We start from the raw sequence: 20,937 nt of genomic DNA, 5'->3' as shown, positions 1-20,937 counted from the left end.
CCCCGGTTTCAGCTCTGGGGAGGGTATGAGAGGTACCACTTTGTTCCTCCCGAAGCAGTGAACAAAGGGGCTCTTTATCTTCTTCCCCATTGTCTGGAAATATTTTGTAATTTTTCTTTTAATGGATTTTGCTGTTTTTTTTTCCCTAAAAACAAACAAACAAACAGTGATTCATTGTTCATTCAAGATCTCTCTCTCATCCTCTCTCGATGAGTTTAGCATGAAAGCGCATTATATTGCAGACTTTACATTTAACACTAGATTACCATACGAACATCTTGAGTCATTTAAAGCTACAACAATAGAAGAGCTCTCTAAATTAGTAACATTATCCAAATCATCGTCCTGTATGTTAAACCCCGTCCCCACAAAATTACTTAAAGATGTATTCCTTGTAGTGTCAGACCCAGTATTAAATATCTTTAACTCATCGCTAGAATTAGGATACGTTCCAACAGCTTGCAAACTAGCAGTTATTAGAAATACCAATCGTTATATTACTAGACCTTAGTGCAGCCTTTGACACAATAGATCACACAATCTTACTCAATAGACTAGAAAACTATGTTGGCATCAGTGGTCAGGCGTTAGCCTTGTTTAGATCGTATCTATCCAATCACTATCACTTTGTTTATGTAAATGAGGAAGAGTCATTTATCATTCCCCGGTTAAATATGGCGTACCACAGGGATCAGTTTTAGGCCCTATCCTATTCTTGTTATATATGTTACCTCTAGGAGACATTAACAGGAAACATAACATAAGTTTTCACTGCTATGCGGATGATATCCAGCTTTACATCTTGTCACATCCTAGTGAAACACACCAGTTCTCTAAGCTAGCAGACCGCATTAGCAATATTAGTGACTGGATGGCACATGACTTTCTTATGCTTAACTCCAATAAGACAGAGATACTTTTTATTGAACCAAATCGCTCCAAACATAATATGTCAGATTACAAGTTGCCCATAGATGGCTGCACTGTGGTGCCATCTTCCACGGTTAAGAACTTAGGCGTGATGTTCGACAGCAATCTATCTTTCGATAGTCACATCTCCAATGTCTGTCGCACAGCATTCTTAGAAATATCTCAAAAATACGTCATATGATGTCTGCATCAGATGCAGAAAGGCTTATCCACGCTTTTATGACCTCTAGAATAGACTATTGTAACTCGTTACTCGGGGGATGTCACGCAAATCAGGTAAACAACCCTGAGCTACTTCAAAAGGCCGTCGCAAGAGTGCTTACTCGATCTAAAAAGTATGACCACATAAGTCCAATTCTGGAATCTTACACTGACTACCAGTTAAATATCGCATACAATTTAAAATAATACTAACCACCTACAAAGCCTTAAATGGCCTAGCACCCTCGTATATTAAAGAATTACTATTAGAATAAAATCCATCACGTGCACTGCAATCACAAAATTCTTGCCACTTAATTATCCCTAGAGTATCAAAAGTGTCTAAAGATGGTAGATCCTTTTCCTACTTAGCCCCCAAGCTCTGGAATGATTTACCAAATAATGTTCGAGTAGCGGTCGGCAACTTATTTGATCATATTTTTTGATCATATTCACTGAAACCAACACTATGCTCCGATAGAACAACATAAATTAGACTGTTTAAGAAAAAAACCCGCGCTTCTAGCTCCACCTAGAGCCTGTTATTTGTTTTGCAAAAATCCACCGCTCCCGGTTCATTTGGTCCAATCAGCGCAGGCTGGTTCATCTGGTCCAATTAGTGCAGGGCTGTGTAAAATCTGCCTGTCAATCACAGTACCTGCACGCGCCACAGATCCCTATCCCCCTCGCGCGCGTTGAAATATCACGTGCATCCGCCTGAAGTTCATAGGTGTTTTGGTTTGAACAGCGTGATGGCGGAGAGAACTTTCACTAACAAACTTCCGATTTCTCGGTTAACAACTAGAGCTAGGAAAACAACAAATAAAAAGAAGGAAACAAAGATAGAAAGCGACCGTGACCGTAATAAAACTAGGATCAATATTGGACCAGCATTTGAAAGGTGGGGGAATCTACGAGATTTTGAAGGGTTCAAGCTGGATGCAGAGCTTGCCACATTTCTTCTCAACAGGTAATTGTGCTTTATCAACCATTGATTGTATTTTGGAGTGTTATGTAAGTAATCTAAGTATTCTTGCTAAGTATGCGTTCACAATAATACTGGTGCACACGCGCTGACGAGAACGAGCTCAGAGAGAGGTGGCTCGGAGGTAGTGGGGGAGGGAGATGAAATTGTAAACATTTGGAAACTGCTCAATCCTCCAGAGTTGCCGACGGCAGCTTTAACAAACGTTCACATTAAATGTCCAGTAAATGTTCTTATCCCGCAATAGTTAGTTTGTCCAGAACAAAGCATTCACATCTGGATAATATACATATATATATATATATATATATGTATCTCTCTCAGGGGTTTTTCTCCTCCTAGGAGTTTTCCCCCTGGACTAGCCAGGAGGGTTTTTCTCCTAGGGGTTTTTTCATCCCATGGAGAGTCCGCCACCATTGGCTTAACTAAACACTTTACTGTATAAGTTACATTATTACTACGCTCGCTTTTCTATGCTTTTCCTACATCTATTAATGTAAAGCTGCTTTGAAACAATTGTGAAAAGTGCTATATAAATAAAATTGAATTGAATTAAAACATATCAACAAGTAAAATAAAATAAAGAAAAAGGTTTTGAGTAGACTATATCAAAAAGTAGCCCTCCAGAAGGGCTACCACAATGTTTTATCCATTGTGGTAGCCCTTGCTCACAAAAAAGATTGGAGACCCCTGCTCTAGAATTTACACATCAATGATAATTTGTCTCTCTGACTTCCTTAATGGTCTTACTGACTTCCTTGATGGTCTAACTGGCTTTGTCGGTGTTCTGCCTGAGTTCGTCCATGATCTGACGGAATTCGGCTGACTAGAAGAAGCAGATTTAGCAGTGTTATTATACCAAATACACACAGAGGAACCACTGCAATACCTCATATTTGATAGTAATGTTGGACTAAATGGCCTACCATCCCTCCTTCTAGCTCTTCACCCTTTTTAAACCAGGGATGTTCTAACATCTGGTCTAGAGTTGGTCGTTTAGCTGGATCAATGGTCAGGCACTTCTCAATCAGATCCTGAATCTCTGTGCATGTTTTAGGATAAATCTGGTTAATCAAGAGCACTAATGTTGATCACTAATGTAAAGTTTCTAAGATATGTGAATAGTGAAAAGAAAATGATCTTCATATAAACTGTTAAGGCATGTGGAAACATTATCGTCATCCTTTTAAATTAAAAGACTAAATAAAGTCCCTGATCACGTGAACCTAAGGTCACAGAGTTTCTTTAATAATATAATGTATGTTTAATATAATGTATATCTCAACATGGATCTTCAGGATATATAGCTCAAATATTATGCAGCCTATTTTCAGAACTTTAAACTGCCCATATTTTATTAAACTATCATGAGCATTGACCTGTCAGTTTTACTAACTGCTAAGTAGTTATGAATCACATCTTTCTGCTGGTATATTACAGGATGTTTGTTTTGGCAGGGAAAGCAAAAATATTGAAACAGTTTGTCCTGCATATGCTGCAAATGCTCTGATAATGTTTAATGACTTCAACCTATCTTTCCCAGATACTGTGCATTTGATCAGAGACTTAACTGACCTATTGTGTTTGTGCCGTTTACTTACCCTTTGTTAAATAGTCATTCTCATGGTTTATTATGCCTTCAGTAACCGGCCCATATTTGGGAAAGGGCAAGTTTTCATTAACCATATAATAGAGCAGAGTTCCCAGAGACCAGACACTGCTTGACATGGCGTGGTATCTGCCCCTGTTGCGGACCTCAGGTGGCCGATAAGCCGGTGCCCCTGTAAGCAAGACAGTTGTTGTGTGAAAGAGTCACATGATCAATAAGTCACTACAAGCAGATTGCCACACTACACTATGATATGAAAAAAACTCACCCAAATACTCTTCGTATGCATAGGCTGTATCTCTTAATCGGTCACAGCACCCAAAGTCGATCAGCTTCAGCAGCATGTTGTTTTTATCCACCAGGAAGTTGCCAGCATGGAGGTCAGTATGAAAAATCTCATGCTTAAAGCAATGTTTCACTGCGATGACTGCCTGACGCATTAGAGTGCGTGCTGTTGATTCCAGAAGACCTCGTTGAATTTTAATAAACTCATGCAAGGTCGTGCAAGGATCAGGCCGCTCCATGACGAGTATGAAGTAAGCCGGATCCTCATAGCTGTCATAAAGTTTGATCACATAAGGGTTTGGATTTTCCTTTAACCTGAGCAACACTGCTAGTTCTGTAAGAACCAGTCCAGATCCAGGCTGAAGAAAAACATTAGTTGTTAAAAAGTTGCTCTTTAGAAAAAAAAATATTGTTTTTGTATTGAACCTACAGTAGGCTTAATTTCCAATCTTTTATATTTGTAAACATAAACAATACAGCCTTTCCAACTTAATATAATTTGGTGGTTATAGCATTTTAGTGTCTGTTAAACTGTGCTTCATGTTACCTACAGTTATATTAATTACTGTAATAAGCACTTAAACAACTACTGTAACTTACCGTACTAAAGAAACGGTTTGGTTGCTTTCGTTTCACAAACTTGACAGCAACCTGCAAATAGAGAAAAACACTGAGTTACAATCTGTTAACTGATTTAACAAATGTTTTGATCAAATCTGTACAGAGCACAATGTTTGTTGAAATAAGTTTGAGTGCCCTACCGGTTTGCCATCAGATTTACATGTCCCCGGGAACACAGTGCCAAAGCTACCTTTACCAAGCGGATTATCTGTATCAATACAATAATCATCAAACAAGGTTCCTGAAAAACAGACACAAAACATGAAAATGTATGCGGTTGCTAGAACCTTTGATTTAGTATAATAACTCAAACAGCAACAATGCCGCATTTCATGTTTATGGGTTGACCAAAAAGAATAAAGTTAAGCAGAGTTTAGAGCAAATCATGGGTTTGTTGGTGCAACTCATCCTTATGCCGAGTTCAGACTGCGTGATTTTCAAACTAGTTGGGTCACCTAGGTTTCACACTGCGTGATTATCTGGGGTAGCGTTCAATCGCTGCTGTTTCAGATTGCATGATGGATTGGCGACAAGTGTTTTCATACTGCATGACTTTACCGTAAGAAGAATCGCTGAGAAGTGACGCGAAGGAAACAACGCAAGGTCACGAGTGCAAGACCGGAGCTCTCACGTGAGACTGGGATTATTATTAAAAATAGTAGCTCGCAAGAAGCTTACCATACAAATTGCATGTGCGCACATTTGCAGCAGAAAGAAGAAGAAATAAAGATTATGAAGGAGGAAATGTTTTGAGAGACTCCTCCCCTGAACTTCCAGCTTCCCTGTATGTTGCTCTCTCATTGGCTGTAGGTCATCGCCGATGTTATTGTCAGTCAAAACACATTTCACACGGCACGATTTTGAATCGCCGACCGGTCCAGATATTTAGCATGCCAAATATCTCAACGGTGTCGGCGACTCGTCGGCGATTCTCTCAGAACGCGTCTTTTATCATTCACACTGTGTGATTGTCACTCGTGTGCACGAGCATCGATTTGCCTGTGATTTCGGGCATTTGTCTGCGATTTCTTAAAACCTGTCGTCGAGTCAAAATCAGGGCTAAAATCGTGCAGTCTGAACTCGGCATTACAGCGTTGTTTCTAAAGGACAGGGGCTGGGGCCCAAAAGACTTCCAACGGGGCCATAAGATGACTTAAAAGGATTTCAAACAAGATAAAACAAGAAATGAAATAAGCTAAAACATATCTGTATATTTCTATAACAAAAATACATCTTTGTAAGTTATGACAAGCTATAGAAAAATGAATTGAGTAGAAATGGTGAGTAGGGGAGCCGTCAAATATTTCTGTGGAAAATAAGAAGGCATCAAAACGATTAAGATCCACCAATTTAAAGTAATCATAACAGTAGACTCACTGTGTGCCGGATCGAGCTCCTCTGTATCTGCTTTCACCTCGGTATCAGCTGTCTTCTTTGGAATGGCAGGTTTGGTTACTGCCTTCACCTTATCACTCTTATGAAAAACAGCCGCCTTTTTGGGGATGGCAGGTTTGGGGTCTGCCTTCACCTTCTTATCACGCTTGTGAAAAACAGCCGTCTTTTTGGGGATGGCAGGTTTGGGGTCTGCCTTCACCATGATACCACATGGAATAACAACAGGCTTTCGAACTGGATTGCCAACACCGGTGCCAACCTTTGCCTTGGGAATGGTGCCAGTCTTTAATTTGGCATTGCCTGGATTATTGTCAGCCTTCTGATAAAATTAAGATAAAATTCATATAATTTATGTCTACACATTTCTATTTACAGCAATAAGCACTATATTGAAATAAATAAATAAAAGATTACATAAAACAAAATGTTTTTAACAAACTTGTTTTGATAACTTACAATATTAATGCAGGGGTTACGGGTCCATTTTGAAACTTGCTTGATGTTGACCTGCAAATACATAAAAGAAACATGAAAAATATGCTTGCGAGTTTATTTCTCACCTGACACTCTGCACATAACTTTCAAGCTTTGAGAATCTACAATCGGTTAACTCGGTTAATGCTTTTAGTAAACATAAATCTTTATGTAAAGAGCACATTGTTTGCCAAAGGAAATTTGAGTTTGTTACCTGTTTGACATCGGAGTCTTCTCTTTCTTGGTACACCCTGCTGGTAAAGCCAATCACCCCAGGCACCTCATCTGTATCAATATTATAATCAGAAAGCACAGATCATGATAAACACAAAAACTTTGACTGTTAGAATCTGTGGTTGATTTAAAGGTGCTCTAAGCGAATCTGTGTGACGTAACTTTTTGTTGATGTTTGAACTGTTTTCAAACAAACGGAGCATAGCTAACTCCTCCCGCTCCCTCTCCCTCCCGTGCTTTCATGAACGCGCCCAACCCCCACCCTCAAATCCTTCTTGTCGTTTATTGGCTGGAACACTTTGTTATGGTTTCTGTTTGTAGGTTTGGCCACTTTGTTTTTATTGCAGTTTTTGGAGCCTAGGCTGTCTACAGAGATCGCGTTTTTTTACAGTTTGATCAGCGGACCGGCAGCAAGCAGATAGTAAGGAGATGTTTTCTGTATGTAACAAAAAATGTTTTATGGTCTAAAACGTGTGAATTCGCTTAGAGCACCTTTAAATGAACTCCAACAGCAGGAAAGGAAGCAATGACAGTAGACTCACCGCTAGTAGATGAGGCTGGCTTCTTTGGCTTGGGACTGGCAGGGTTGGTTTCTGTCTTCTCCTTGGGTTCACATGGAATAATGAAACCCTTTATCAACAAGTAAAAACAAAAAGGTTTTGAGGAGACTATATCAAAAAGAAGCCCTCTAGAAGAGCTACCACAATGTTTTATCCATTGTGGTAGCCCTTGCTCACAAAGAGGTTGGAGACTCCTGCTATAGAATTTACACATCAATGATAATTTGAGTTTGTTACCTGTTTGCCAGCAGATTCATGGCTTTTTTGGTACATCCTGCCGGTAAAGCCACTCGCCCCAAGCCCCTCATCTGTATCAATATCATAATCAAAAAGCACAGATCATGAAAAACACAAAAACTTTGATTGATTTAAATGAACTCCAACTGCAGAAAGGTAAACAATGACACTAGACTCACCGCTAGTAGATGACGTTGGCTTCTTTGGCTTGGGATTGGCAGGATTGGTGCGAGCATTCAGCACAGTATCGACTGAATCGTCTTCGCTTAAATCCAAAATATGCAGACTGGTATCTGCCCTCAGGATGACAGACTGAGGAATACTGACAGAAGAAGTGCCAGTGTAATGCTGGGTGGCGGACGATACATCAACAGTCTTTGTAGTATTTGGCAGATCATAGTCTGCCTTTGCCACGGGATGGGCAATATTATCATCACCCTTCATCCCGGAACTGATCTTCATCTGTGATTTGACCAGATCATCATTGGCCTTCCCCGGATTCCCCGGTTTCAGCTCTGGGGAGGGTATGAAAGGTACCACTTTGTTCCTCCCGAAGCAGTGAACAAAGGGGCTCATAATCTTCTTCCCCATTGTACGGAAAAATTTTGCAATTTTTCTTTTAACGGATTTTGCTGTTTTTTCCCTAAAACCAAACAAACAAACAATGATTCATTGTTCATTTCAAAGTTCTCTCTCAATGAGTTTAGCATGAAAGCGTAGTATATCGCAGATATCTTAATCTAAACTGCTGCAAAGGGCGAGTCAAGAATCATTTAAAGGGATAGTTCACCATCATTTTCTCACTCTCATGTTGTTTTAAACCTGTATAAATGTCTTTGTTCTGATGAACATGAAGGAAGATATTTTGAGAAATGTGTGTAACCAAACCGTTCATTAGCCCCATTCTACAGCATTCTTTTCTCCTATTATGGAAGTGAATTGGACTCATGATTGTTTTTTTCCCTACAATGGAAGTCAATGGTTTCTTTTGTGTTGGTCAGAAAAAAATACATACTGCACGTGCGGTGACGCGATAAGCGTCTGGTCAGAACTTTACTTCCGTTTTCTGTTTTTTGATGGTCTGACTAGTTGCTGAACTCTTAAACAAATACCTCGTCGAAAATAACAAATGTTTTGGGTTCCTATGTAATCTACGTGTTGTGTATTTTGTTTGTTAAATAAATAAACTACTTTACAAGGACTTTGTTGTTATTTATTCTTCGCAGAGTTTACCGGAAGTTACGTGATGACCACGAAAGCCACGTGTTTATGTTCTTACTGCTGAAACCATCTATACAGGTTTAGAACAACATGATGATGAGAAAATGATGACAGAATTTTCATTTTTGGGTGAACTATCCCTTTAATGCTTTAAATTCACCCAATTTTACTTTAAAACCTTATTGACCTTCATTAAATGGTTATCACATTTGCAGGTGCCAAAAAATCCACACAATTACTGTGCGGTGTGCGTTAAAGTTACACTGTCCACTTCAATCTCACCTGATGGGATGCCAGTCTTAAATTTGGCATCATCTGGAAAAATATGCTAGCGAGTTTATTTTTTCACCTGACATTCTACACATAACTTTCAAGCTTTGAGAATCTACAATCGGTTAACTCTTTCATACGGAGCCCCTAAGGGGACATAGAGAAAAAAAAATAAAGTTTAGTTTCGCGGGCGCACGTGAAACTAAACTTTAAAGAAAATTCTGCACATGAAGGTTTCGCGTGAGCACATGAAACTAAACGTTAGATTTTTTTACTCCAATGTCACCTTAGGGGCTCGGTTCTTTTAACATCTGTTTTAAGAAAACATAAATCTTTATGTAAAGAGCACAATGTTTGCTGAAAGAAATTTGAGTTTGTTACCTGTTTGCCATCGGAGTCTTCTCTTTCTTGGTGCATCCTGCTGGTAAAACCAATCGCCCCAGGCACCTCATCTGTATCAATATTATAATCAGAAAGCACAGATCAAGATAAACACAAAAACTTTGTTCGAATCTGTGATTGATTTATATAAACTCCAACCGCAGTAAAGGGAACAATGACAGTATACTCACCGCTAGTAGATGACGCATCCTTTGGCTTGGGATTGGCAGGATTGGTGCGAGCATTCAGCACGGTATCGACTGAATCTTCTTCGCAAAAATCCAAAATATGCAGACTGGTGTCTGCCCTCAGGATAGGAAAGGTTGTTTTAACCTTTTGTCCAACGCTGACCAAATAAATGCCAGTCATCTGAGGGTCGGCTGAACTGGGATCAGAGTTTAAGCCGAAATTGGTCAGACGTTTCTCTGCCCCCAGCTTGGTTAAGGCTTGGGCATCAGTAGCCTTAAGTCCATTACTGATGGAATAAGTGCCAGTGTAATGCTGGGGGGCGGACGATACATCCTCAGTCTTTGTAGTATCCGGCAGATCATAGTCTGCCTTTGCCACGGGATGGCCAATATCATCATCAGCCTTCATCCTGGAACTGGTCTTCATCTCTGATTTGACCAGATCATCATTGGCCTTCCCCGGATTCCCCGGTTTCAGCTCTGGGGAGGGTATGAGAGGTACCACTTTGTTCCTCCCGAAGCAGTGAACAAAGGGGCTCTTTATCTTCTTCCCCATTGTCTGGAAATATTTTGTAATTTTTCTTTTAATGGATTTTGCTGTTTTTTTTCCCTAAAAACAAACAAACAAACAGTGATTCATTGTTCATTCAAGATCTCTCTCTCATCCTCTCTCGATGAGTTTAGCATGAAAGCGCATTATATTGCAGACTTTACATTTAACACTAGATTACCATACGAACATCTTGAGTCATTTAAAGCTACAACAATAGAAGAGCTCTCTAAATTAGTAACATTATCCAAATCATCGTCCTGTATGTTAAACCCCGTCCCCACAAAATTACTTAAAGATGTATTCCTTGTAGTGTCAGACCCAGTATTAAATATCTTTAACTCATCGCTAGAATTAGGATACGTTCCAACAGCTTGCAAACTAGCAGTTATTAGAAATACCAATCGTTATATTACAAGACCTTAGTGCAGCCTTTGACACAATAGATCACACAATCTTACTCAATAGACTAGAAAACAATGTTGGCATCAGTGGTCAGGCGTTAGCCTTGTTTAGATCGTATCTATCCAATCACTATCACTTTGTTTATGTAAATGAGGAAGAGTCATTTATCATTCCCCGGTTAAATATGACGTACCACAGGGATCAGTTTTAGGCCCTATCCTATTCTTGTTATATATGTTACCTCTAGGAGACATTAACAGGAAACATAACATAAGTTTTCACTGCTATGCGGATGATATCCAGCTTTACATCTTGTCACATCCTAGTGAAACACACCAGTTCTCTAAGCTAGCAGACCGCATTAGCAATATTAGTGACTGGATGGCACATGACTTTCTTATGCTTAACTCCAATAAGACAGAGATACTTTTTATTGAACCAAATCGCTCCAAACATAATATGTCAGATTACAAGTTGCCCATAGATGGCTGCACTGTGGTGCCATCTTCCACGGTTAAGAACTTAGGCGTGATGTTCGACAGCAATCTATCTTTCGATAGTCACATCTCCAATGTCTGTCGCACAGCATTCTTAGAAATATCTCAAAAATACGTCATATGATGTCTGCATCAGATGCAGAAAAGCTTATCCACGCTTTTATGACCTCTAGAATAGACTATTGTAACTCGTTACTCGGGGGATGTCACGCAAATCAGGTAAACAACCCTGAGCTACTTCAAAAGGCCGTCGCAAGAGTGCTTACTCGATCTAAAAAGTATGACCACATAAGTCCAATTCTGGAATCTTACACTGACTACCAGTTAAATATCGCATACAATTTAAAATAATACTAACCACCTACAAAGCCTTAAATGGCCTAGCACCCTCGTATATTAAAGAATTACTATTAGAATAAAATCCATCACGTGCACTGCAATCACAAAATTCTTGCCACTTAATTATCCCTAGAGTATCAAAAGTGTCTAAAGATGGTAGATCCTTTTCCTACTTAGCCCCCAAGCTCTGGAATGATTTACCAAATAATGTTCGAGTAGCGGTCGGCAACTTATTTGATCATATTTTTTGATCATATTCACTGAAACCAACACTATGCTCCGATAGAACAACATAAATTAGACTGTTTAAGAAAAAAACCCGCGCTTCTAGCTCCACCTAGAGCCTGTTATTTGTTTTGCAAAAATCCACCGCTCCCGGTTCATTTGGTCCAATCAGCGCAGGCTGGTTCATCTGGTCCAATTAGTGCAGGGCTGTGTAAAATCTGCCTGTCAATCACAGTACCTGCACGCGCCACAGATCCCTATCCCCCTCGCGCGCGTTGAAATATCACGTGCATCCGCCTGAAGTTCATAGGTGTTTTGGTTTGAACAGCGTGATGGCGGAGAGAACTTTCACTAACAAACTTCCGATTTCTCGGTTAACAACTAGAGCTAGGAAAACAACAAATAAAAAGAAGGAAACAAAGATAGAAAGCGACCGTGACCGTAATAAAACTAGGATCAATATTGGACCAGCATTTGAAAGGTGGAGGAATCTACGAGATTTTGAAGGGTTCAAGCTGGATGCAGAGCTTGCCACATTTCTTCTCAACAGGTAATTGTGCTTTATCAACCATTGATTGTATTTTGGAGTGTTATGTAAGTAATCTAAGTATTCTTGCTAAGTATGCGTTCACAATAATACTGGTGCACACGCGCTGACGAGAACGAGCTCAGAGAGAGGTGGCTCGGAGGTAGTGGGGGAGGGAGATGAAATTGTAAACATTTGGAAACTGCTCAATCCTCCAGAGTTGCCGACGGCAGCTTTAACAAACGTTCACATTAAATGTCCAGTAAATGTTCTTATCCCGCAATAGTTAGTTTGTCCAGAACAAAGCATTCACATCTGGATAATATACATATATATATATATATATATATATATATATATATATGTATCTCTCTCAGGGGTTTTTCTCCTCCTAGGAGTTTTCCCCCTGGACTAGCCAGGAGGGTTTTTCTCCTAGGGGTTTTTTCATCCCATGGAGAGTCCGCCACCATTGGCTTAACTAAACACTTTACTGTATAAGTTACATTATTACTACGCTCGCTTTTCTATGCTTTTCCTACATCTATTAATGTAAAGCTGCTTTGAAACAATTGTGAAAAGTGCTATATAAATAAAATTGAATTGAATTAAAACATATCAACAAGTAAAATAAAATAAAGAAAAAGGTTTTGAGTAGACTATATCAAAAAGTAGCCCTCCAGAAGGGCTACCACAATGTTTTATCCATTGTGGTAGCCCTTGCTCACAAAAAAGATTGGAGACCCCTGCTCTAGAATTTACACATCAATGATAATTTGTCTCTCTGACTTCCTTAATGGTCTTACTGACTTCCTTGATGGTCTAACTGGCTTTGTCGGTGTTCTGCCTGAGTTCGTCCATGATCTGACGGAATTCGGCTGACTAGAAGAAGCAGATTTAGCAGTGTTATTATACCAAATACACACAGAGGAACCACTGCAATACCTCATATTTGATAGTAATGTTGGACTAAATGGCCTACCATCCCTCCTTCTAGCTCTTCACCCTTTTTAAACCAGGGATGTTCTAACATCTGGTCTAGAGTTGGTCGTTTAGCTGGATCAATGGTCAGGCACTTCTCAATCAGATCCTGAATCTCTGTGCATGTTTTAGGATAAATCTGGTTAATCAAGAGCACTAATGTTGATCACTAATGTAAAGTTTCTAAGATATGTGAATAGTGAAAAGAAAATGATCTTCATATAAACTGTTAAGGCATGTGGAAACATTATCGTCATCCTTTTAAATTAAAAGACTAAATAAAGTCCCTGATCACGTGAACCTAAGGTCACAGAGTTTCTTTAATAATATAATGTATGTTTAATATAATGTATATCTCAACATGGATCTTCAGGATATATAGCTCAAATATTATGCAGCCTATTTTCAGAACTTTAAACTGCCCATATTTTATTAAACTATCATGAGCATTGACCTGTCAGTTTTACTAACTGCTAAGTAGTTATGAATCACATCTTTCTGCTGGTATATTACAGGATGTTTGTTTTGGCAGGGAAAGCAAAAATATTGAAACAGTTTGTCCTGCATATGCTGCAAATGCTCTGATAATGTTTAATGACTTCAACCTATCTTTCCCAGATACTGTGCATTTGATCAGAGACTTAACTGACCTATTGTGTTTGTGCCGTTTACTTACCCTTTGTTAAATAGTCATTCTCATGGTTTATTATGCCTTCAGTAACCGGCCCATATTTGGGAAAGGGCAAGTTTTCATTAACCATATAATAGAGCAGAGTTCCCAGAGACCAGACACTGCTTGACATGGCGTGGTATCTGCCCCTGTTGCGGACCTCAGGTGGCCGATAAGCCGGTGCCCCTGTAAGCAAGACAGTTGTTGTGTGAAAGAGTCACATGATCAATAAGTCACTACAAGCAGATTGCCACACTACACTATGATATGAAAAAAACTCACCCAAATACTCTTCGTATGCATAGGCTGTATCTCTTAATCGGTCACAGCACCCAAAGTCGATCAGCTTCAGCAGCATGTTGTTTTTATCCACCAGGAAGTTGCCAGCATGGAGGTCAGTATGAAAAATCTCATGCTTAAAGCAATGTTTCACTGCGATGACTGCCTGACGCATTAGAGTGCGTGCTGTTGATTCCAGAAGACCTCGTTGAAATTTAATAAACTCATGCAAGGTCGTGCAAGGATCAGGCCGCTCCATGACGAGTATGAAGTAAGCCGGATCCTCATAGCTGTCATAAAGTTTGATCACATAAGGGTTTGGATTTTCCTTTAACCTGAGCAACACTGCTAGTTCTGTAAGAACCAGTCCAGATCCAGGCTGAAGAAAAACATTAGTTGTTAAAAAGTTGCTCTTTAGAAAAAAAAATATTGTTTTTGTATTGAACCTACAGTAGGCTTAATTTCCAATCTTTTATATTTGTAAACATAAACAATAAAGCCTTTCCAACTTAATATAATTTGGTGGTTATAGCATTTTAGTAATTTAGTAATTTGGTGGTTATAGCATTCTGTTAAACTGTGCTTCATGTTACCTACAGTTATATTAATTACTGTAATAAGCACTTAAACAACTACTGTAACTTACCGTACTAAAGAAACGGTTTGGTTGCTTTCGTTTCACAAACTTGACAGCAACCTGCAAATAGAGAAAAACACTGAGTTACAATCTGTTAACTGATTTAACAAATGTTTTGATCAAATCTGTACAGAGCACAATGTTTGTTGAAATAAGTTTGAGTGCCCTACCGGTTTGCCATCAGATTTACATGTCCCCGGGAACACAGTGCCAAAGCTACCTTTACCAAGCGGATTATCTGTATCAATACAATAATCATCAAACAAGGTTCCTGAAAAACAGACACAAAACATGAAAATGTATGCGGTTGCTAGAACCTTTGATTTAGTATAATAACTCAAACAGCAACAATGCCGCATTTCATGTTTATGGGTTGACCAAAAAGAATAAAGTTAAGCAGAGTTTAGAGCAAATCATGGGTTTGTTGGTGCAACTCATCCTTATGCCGAGTTCAGACTGCGTGATTTTCAAACTAGTTGGGTCACCTAGGTTTCACACTGCGTGATTATCTGGGGTAGCGTTCAATCGCTGCTGTTTCAGATTGCATGATGGATTGGCGACAAGTGTTTTCATACTGCATGACTTTACCGTAAGAAGAATCGCTGAGAAGTGACGCGAAGGAAACAACGCAAGGTCACGAGTACAAGACCGGAGCTCTCACGTGAGACTGGGATTATTATTAAAAATAGTAGCTCGCAAGAAGCTTACCATACAAATTGCATGTGCGCACATTTGCAGCAGAAAGAAGAAGAAATAAAGATTATGAAGGAGGAAATGTTTTGAGAGACTCCTCCCCTGAACTTCCAGCTTCCCTGTATGTTGCTCTCTCATTGGCTGTAGGTCATCGCCGATGTTATTGTCAGTCAAAACACATTTCACACGGCACGATTTTGAATCGCCGACCGGTCCAGATATTTAGCATGCCAAATATCTCAACGGTGTCGGCGACTCGTCGGCGATTCTCTCAGAACGCGTCTTTTATCATTCACACTGTGTGATTGTCACTCGTGTGCACGAGCATCGATTTGCCTGTGATTTCGGGCATTTGTCTGCGATTTCTTAAAACCTGTCGTCGAGTCAAAATCAGGGCTAAAATCGTGCAGTCTGAACTCGGCATTACAGCGTTGTTTCTAAAGGACAGGGGCTGGGGCCCAAAAGACTTCCAACGGGGCCATAAGATGACTTAAAAGGATTTCAAACAAGATAAAACAAGAAATGAAATAAGCTAAAACATATCTGTATATTTCTATAACAAAAATACATCTTTGTAAGTTATGACAAGCTATAGAAAAATGAATTGAGTAGAAATGGTGAGTAGGGGAGCCGTCAAATATTTCTGTGGAAAATAAGAAGGCATCAAAACGATTAAGATCCACCAATTTAAAGTAATCATAACAGTAGACTCACTGTGTGCCGGATCGAGCTCCTCTGTATCTGCTTTCACCTCGGTATCAGCTGTCTTCTTTGGAATGGCAGGTTTGGTTACTGCCTTCACCTTATCACGCTTATGAAAAACAGCCGCCTTTTTGGGGATGGCAGGTTTGGGGTCTGCCTTCACCTTCTTATCACGCTTGTGAAAAACAGCCGTCTTTTTGGGGATGGCAGGTTTGGGGTCTGCCTTCACCATGATACCACATGGAATAACAACAGGCTTTCGAACTGGATTGCCAACACCGGTGCCAACCTTTGCCTTGGGAATGGTGCCAGTCTTTAATTTGGCATTGCCTGGATTATTGTCAGCCTTCTGATAAAATTAAGATAAAATTCATATAATTTATGTCTACACATTTCTATTTACAGCAATAAGCACTATATTGAAATAAATAAATAAAAGATTACATAAAACAAAATGTTTTTAACAAACTTGTTTTGATAACTTACAATATTAATGCAGGGGTTACGGGTCCATTTTGAAACTTGCTTGATGTTGACCTGCAAATACATAAAAGAAACATGAAAAATATGCTTGCGAGTTTATTTCTCACCTGACACTCTGCACATAACTTTCAAGCTTTGAGAATCTACAATCGGTTAACTCGGTTAATGTTTTTAGTAAACATAAATCTTTATGTAAAGAGCACATTGTTTGCCAAAGGAAATTTGAGTTTGTTACCTGTTTGCCATCGGAGTCTTCTCTTTCTTGGTACACCCTGATGGTAAAGCCAATCACCCCAGGCACCTCATCTGTATCAATATTATAATCAGAAAGCACAGATCATGATAAACACAAAAACTTTGACTGTTAGAATCTGTGGTTGATTTAAAGGTGCTCTAAGCGAATCTGTGTGACGTAACTTTTTGTTGATGTTTGAACTGTTTTCAAACAAACGGAGCATAGCTAACTCCTCCCGCTCCCTCTCCCTCCCGTGCTTTCATGAACGCGCCCAACCCCCACCCTCAAATCCTTCTTGTCGTTTATTGGCTGGAACACTTTGTTATGGTTTCTGTTTGTAGGTTTGGCCACTTTGTTTTTATTGCAGTTTTTGGAGCCTAGGCTGTCTACAGAGATCGCGTTTTTTTACAGTTTGATCAGCGGACCGGCAGCAAGCAGATAGTAAGGAGATGTTTTCTGTATGTAACAAAAAATGTTTTATGGTCTAAAACGTGTGAATTCGCTTAGAGCACCTTTAAATGAACTCCAACAGCAGGAAAGAAGCAATGACAGTAGACTCACCGCTAGTAGATGAGGCTGGCTTCTTTGGCTTGGGATTGGCAGGGTTGGTTTCTGTCTTCTCCTTGGGTTCACATGGAATAATGAAACCCTTTATCAACAAGTAAAAACAAAAAGGTTTTGAGGAGACTATATCAAAAAGAAGCCCTCTAGAAGAGCTACCACAATGTTTTATCCGTTGGAGACCCCTGCTCTAAAATTTACACATCAATGATAATTTGAGTTTGTTACCTGTTTGCCATCAGATTCATGGCTGTTTTGGTACATCCTGCCGGTAAAGCCACTCGCCCCAAGCACCTCATCTGTATCAATATCATAATCAGAAAGCACAGATTATGAAAAATACAAAAACTTTGACTGTTAGAATCTGTGATTGATTTAAATGATCTCCAACGCAGGAAAGGGAACAATGACAGTAGACTCACGGCTAGTAGATGAGGTTGGCTTCTTTGGCTTGGGATTGGCAGGGTTGGTGTCCGTCTTCTCCTTGGGATCACATGGAATAATGAAACCCTTTGTCTTGGGAATGGTGCCAGTCTTAAATTTGGCATCATCTGAATTGTTGTTAGCCTTCTGATAAAATTAAGATAAAATAGATATCATATCTGTCTACAAATTTCTACCAATCTTACAGCTATAAGCACTTAATCAACTAAATATATTTATAACACATTAATGCATAAATAAATAATATTACATAAAAAATTATCTTTCCACAGACTTGTTTTGATAACTTACAATATCAGTGTAAGGATTAGGTTTCCATTCCCAAACTTGCTTTATGTCGACCTGCAAATACCAAAAAAACCATGAAAAATATGCTTGCAATTTTATTTTTTTACTTGACATTGACAAGGGTACGCCACATAAACACTCGCTCCAGATAAAGAGATAATGACCCTTTTTTCATTACTCTGTTCCCCATGCGTGTTTTAATCTGCCACAATGTGAGACGCAATTGCTCAACTACCTCTAGAGTCTGTGAGGTGCCCGCCAAAGCAATAGTCTCAATTGTAATATGTATTTATTAGATATTTTTATATTAGCTTGGTTTACGTATGTTAACATTTTAAACAATACTAAAACATATCAACAAGTAAAATAAAATAAACAAAAAAGTTTTGAGTAGACTATCAAAAAGTAGCCCTCCAGAAAGGCTAACACAATGTTTTATCCATTGTGGTAGCCCTTGCTCACAAAGAGGTTGGAGACTCCTGCTATAGAATTTACACATCAATGATAATTTGAGTTTGTTACCTGTTTGCCAGCAGATTCATGGCTTTTTTGGTACATCCTGCCGGTAAAGCCACTCGCCCCAAGCCCCTCATCTGTATCAATATCATAATCAAAAAGCACAGATCATGAAAAACACAAAAACTTTGATTGATTTAAATGAACTCCAACTGCAGAAAGGTAAACAATGACAGTAGACTCACCGCTAGTAGATGACGTTGGCTTCTTTGGCTTGGGATTGGCAGGATTGGTGCGAGCATTCAGCACAGTATCGACTGAATCGTCTTCGCTTAAATCCAAAATATGCAGACTGGTATCTGCCCTCAGGATGACAGACTGAGGAATACTGACAGAAGAAGTGCCAGTGTAATGCTGGGTGGCGGACGATACATCAACAGTCTTTGTAGTATTTGGCAGATCATAGTCTGCCTTTGCCACGGGATGGGCAATATTATCATCACCCTTCATCCCGGAACTGATCTTCATCTGTGATTTGACCAGATCATCATTGGCCTTCCCCGGATTCCCCGGTTTCAGCTCTGGGGAGGGTATGAAAGGTACCACTTTGTTCCTCCCGAAGCAGTGAACAAAGGGGCTCATAATCTTCTTCCCCATTGTACGGAAAAATTTTGCAATTTTTCTTTTAACGGATTTTGCTGTTTTTTCCCTAAAACCAAACAAACAAACAATGATTCATTGTTCATTTCAAAGTTCTCTCTCAATGAGTTTAGCATGAAAGCGTAGTATATCGCAGATATCTTAATCTAAACTGCTGCAAAGGGCGAGTCAAGAATCATTTAAAGGGATAGTTCACCATCATTTTCTCACTCTCATGTTGTTTTAAACCTGTATAAATGTCTTTGTTCTGATGAACATGAAGGAAGATATTTTGAGAAATGTGTGTAACCAAACCGTTCATTAGCCCCATTCTACAGCATTCTTTTCTCCTATTATGGAAGTGAATTGGGCTCATGATTGTTTTTTTCCCTACAATGGAAGTCAATGGTTTCTTTTGTGTTGGTCAGAAAAAAATACATACTGCACGTGCGGTGACGCGATAAGCGCCTGGTCAGAACTTTACTTCCGTTTTCTGTTTTTTGATGGTCTGACTAGTTGCTGAACTCTTAAACAAATACCTCGTCGAAAATAACAAATGTTTTGGGTTCCTATGTAATCTACGTGTTGTGTATTTTGTTTGTTAAATAAATAAACTACTTTACAAGGACTTTGTTGTTATTTATTCTTCGCAGAGTTTACCGGAAGTTACGTGATGACCACAAAAGCCACGTGTTTATGTTCTTACTGCTGAAACCATCTATACAGGTTTAGAACAACATGATGATGAGAAAATGATGACAGAATTTTCATTTTTGGGTGAACTATCCCTTTAATGCTTTAAATTCACCCAATTTTACTTTAAAACCTTATTGACCTTCATTAAATGGTTATCACATTTGCAGGTGCCAAAAAATCCACACAATTACTGTGCGGTGTGCGTTAAAGTTACACTGTCCACTTCAATCTCACCTGATGGGATGCCAGTCTTAAATTTGGCATCATCTGGAAAAATATGCTAGCGAGTTTATTTTTTCACCTGACATTCTACACATAACTTTCAAGCTTTGAGAATCTACAATCGGTTAACTCTTTCATACGGAGCCCCTAAGGGGACATAGAGAAAAAAAAATAAAGTTTAGTTTCGCGGGCGCACGTGAAACTAAACTTTAAAGAAAATTCTGCACATGAAGGTTTCGCGTGAGCACATGAAACTAAACGTTAGATTTTTTTACTCCAATGTCACCTTAGGGGCTCGGTTCTTTTAACATCTGTTTTAAGAAAACATAAATCTTTATGTAAAGAGCACAATGTTTGCTGAAAGAAATTTGAGTTTGTTACCTGTTTGCCATCGGAGTCTTCTCTTTCTTGGTGCATCCTGCTGGTAAAACCAATCGCCCCAGGCACCTCATCTGTATCAATATTATAATCAGAAAGCACAGATCAAGATAAACACAAAAACTTTGTTCGAATCTGTGATTGATTTATATAAACTCCAACCGCAGTAAAGGGAACAATGACAGTATACTCACCGCTAGTAGATGACGCATCCTTTGGCTTGGGATTGGCAGGATTGGTGCGAGCATTCAGCACGGTATCGACTGAATCTTCTTCGCAAAAATCCAAAATATGCAGACTGGTGTCTGCCCTCAGGATAGGAAAGGTTGTTTTAACCTTTTGTCCAACGCTGACCAAATAAATGCCAGTCATCTGAGGGTCGGCTGAACTGGGATCAGAGTTTAAGCCGAAATTGGTCAGACGTTTCTCTGCCCCCAGCTTGG

At 39.3% G+C, this 20,937-nt stretch overlaps 2 protein-coding genes across 3 annotated transcripts; both read right to left on the bottom strand.

Moving 5' to 3' along the window:
• Window positions 1–7: 7 nt before the first annotated feature.
• LOC135734649 (uncharacterized) lies at window positions 8–9,735 on the bottom strand. The gene is made up of 13 exons (XM_065253522.1): window positions 9,595–9,735; window positions 9,404–9,474; window positions 7,711–8,174; window positions 7,532–7,602; window positions 7,277–7,364; window positions 6,715–6,785; window positions 6,483–6,533; window positions 6,009–6,345; window positions 4,772–4,872; window positions 4,611–4,661; window positions 3,994–4,369; window positions 3,718–3,897; window positions 8–145 (listed from the first exon to the last, which is right to left on the bottom strand). The coding sequence occupies exons 1-13, from the start codon at window positions 9,646–9,648 to the stop codon at window positions 75–77; spliced, it is 1,986 nt and encodes a 661-aa protein (XP_065109594.1). The 5' UTR covers window positions 9,649–9,735; the 3' UTR covers window positions 8–74.
• Window positions 9,736–10,063: 328 nt separating this feature from the next.
• On the bottom strand, window positions 10,064–20,872 carry LOC135739402 (uncharacterized). Of its 2 annotated transcripts, none has more exons than XM_073815878.1 (16): window positions 20,689–20,872; window positions 20,498–20,568; window positions 18,805–19,268; window positions 18,626–18,696; window positions 18,107–18,157; window positions 17,794–17,941; window positions 17,600–17,670; window positions 17,372–17,459; window positions 16,811–16,881; window positions 16,579–16,629; window positions 16,105–16,441; window positions 14,868–14,968; window positions 14,707–14,757; window positions 14,064–14,439; window positions 13,788–13,967; window positions 10,064–10,201 (listed from the first exon to the last, which is right to left on the bottom strand). In XM_073815878.1, exons 1-16 carry the CDS (start codon window positions 20,740–20,742, stop codon window positions 10,176–10,178), a joined length of 2,211 nt encoding a protein of 736 aa, XP_073671979.1. In that variant the 5' UTR covers window positions 20,743–20,872; the 3' UTR covers window positions 10,064–10,175. The 2 variants fall into 2 exon arrangements, with proteins under 2 accessions (XP_073671979.1, XP_073671980.1); XM_073815879.1 differs by having other exon boundaries at window positions 14,868–14,935.
• Window positions 20,873–20,937: the final 65 nt, after the last annotated feature.

Source organism: Paramisgurnus dabryanus, chromosome 1, assembly GCF_030506205.2.
Source record: "Paramisgurnus dabryanus chromosome 1, PD_genome_1.1, whole genome shotgun sequence".
NCBI classification, from domain to species: Eukaryota; Metazoa; Chordata; class Actinopteri; order Cypriniformes; family Cobitidae; genus Paramisgurnus; species Paramisgurnus dabryanus.
Note: the sequence above shows the minus strand (reverse complement) of the source record. Positions and strands in the feature narration are given on the sequence as shown.

Bases quoted from the DNA above. Each gene is read 5' to 3' on its own strand.
- LOC135734649 (XM_065253522.1), bottom strand. From the start codon at position 9,648: ATGCTCGCACCAATCCTGCCAATCCCAAGCCAAAGGATGCGTCATCTA. The intron at 6,786-7,276 runs GTGAGTCTACTG...ATATTGATACAG, and splicing joins GCCAGCCTCATCTACTAGCG to ATGAGGTGCCTGGGGTGATT. The intron at 6,534-6,714 runs GTAACAAACTCA...ATGTATTTGCAG, and splicing joins AAGACTCCGATGTCAAACAG to GTCAACATCAAGCAAGTTTC.
- LOC135739402 (XM_073815878.1), bottom strand. From the start codon at position 20,742: ATGCTCGCACCAATCCTGCCAATCCCAAGCCAAAGGATGCGTCATCTA. The intron at 17,671-17,793 runs GTGAGTCTACTG...ATATTGATACAG, and splicing joins GCCAACCTCATCTACTAGCC to ATGAGGTGCTTGGGGCGAGT. The intron at 14,440-14,706 runs GTAAGTTACAGT...GTTTTTCTTCAG, and splicing joins CAAACCGTTTCTTTAGTACG to CCTGGATCTGGACTGGTTCT.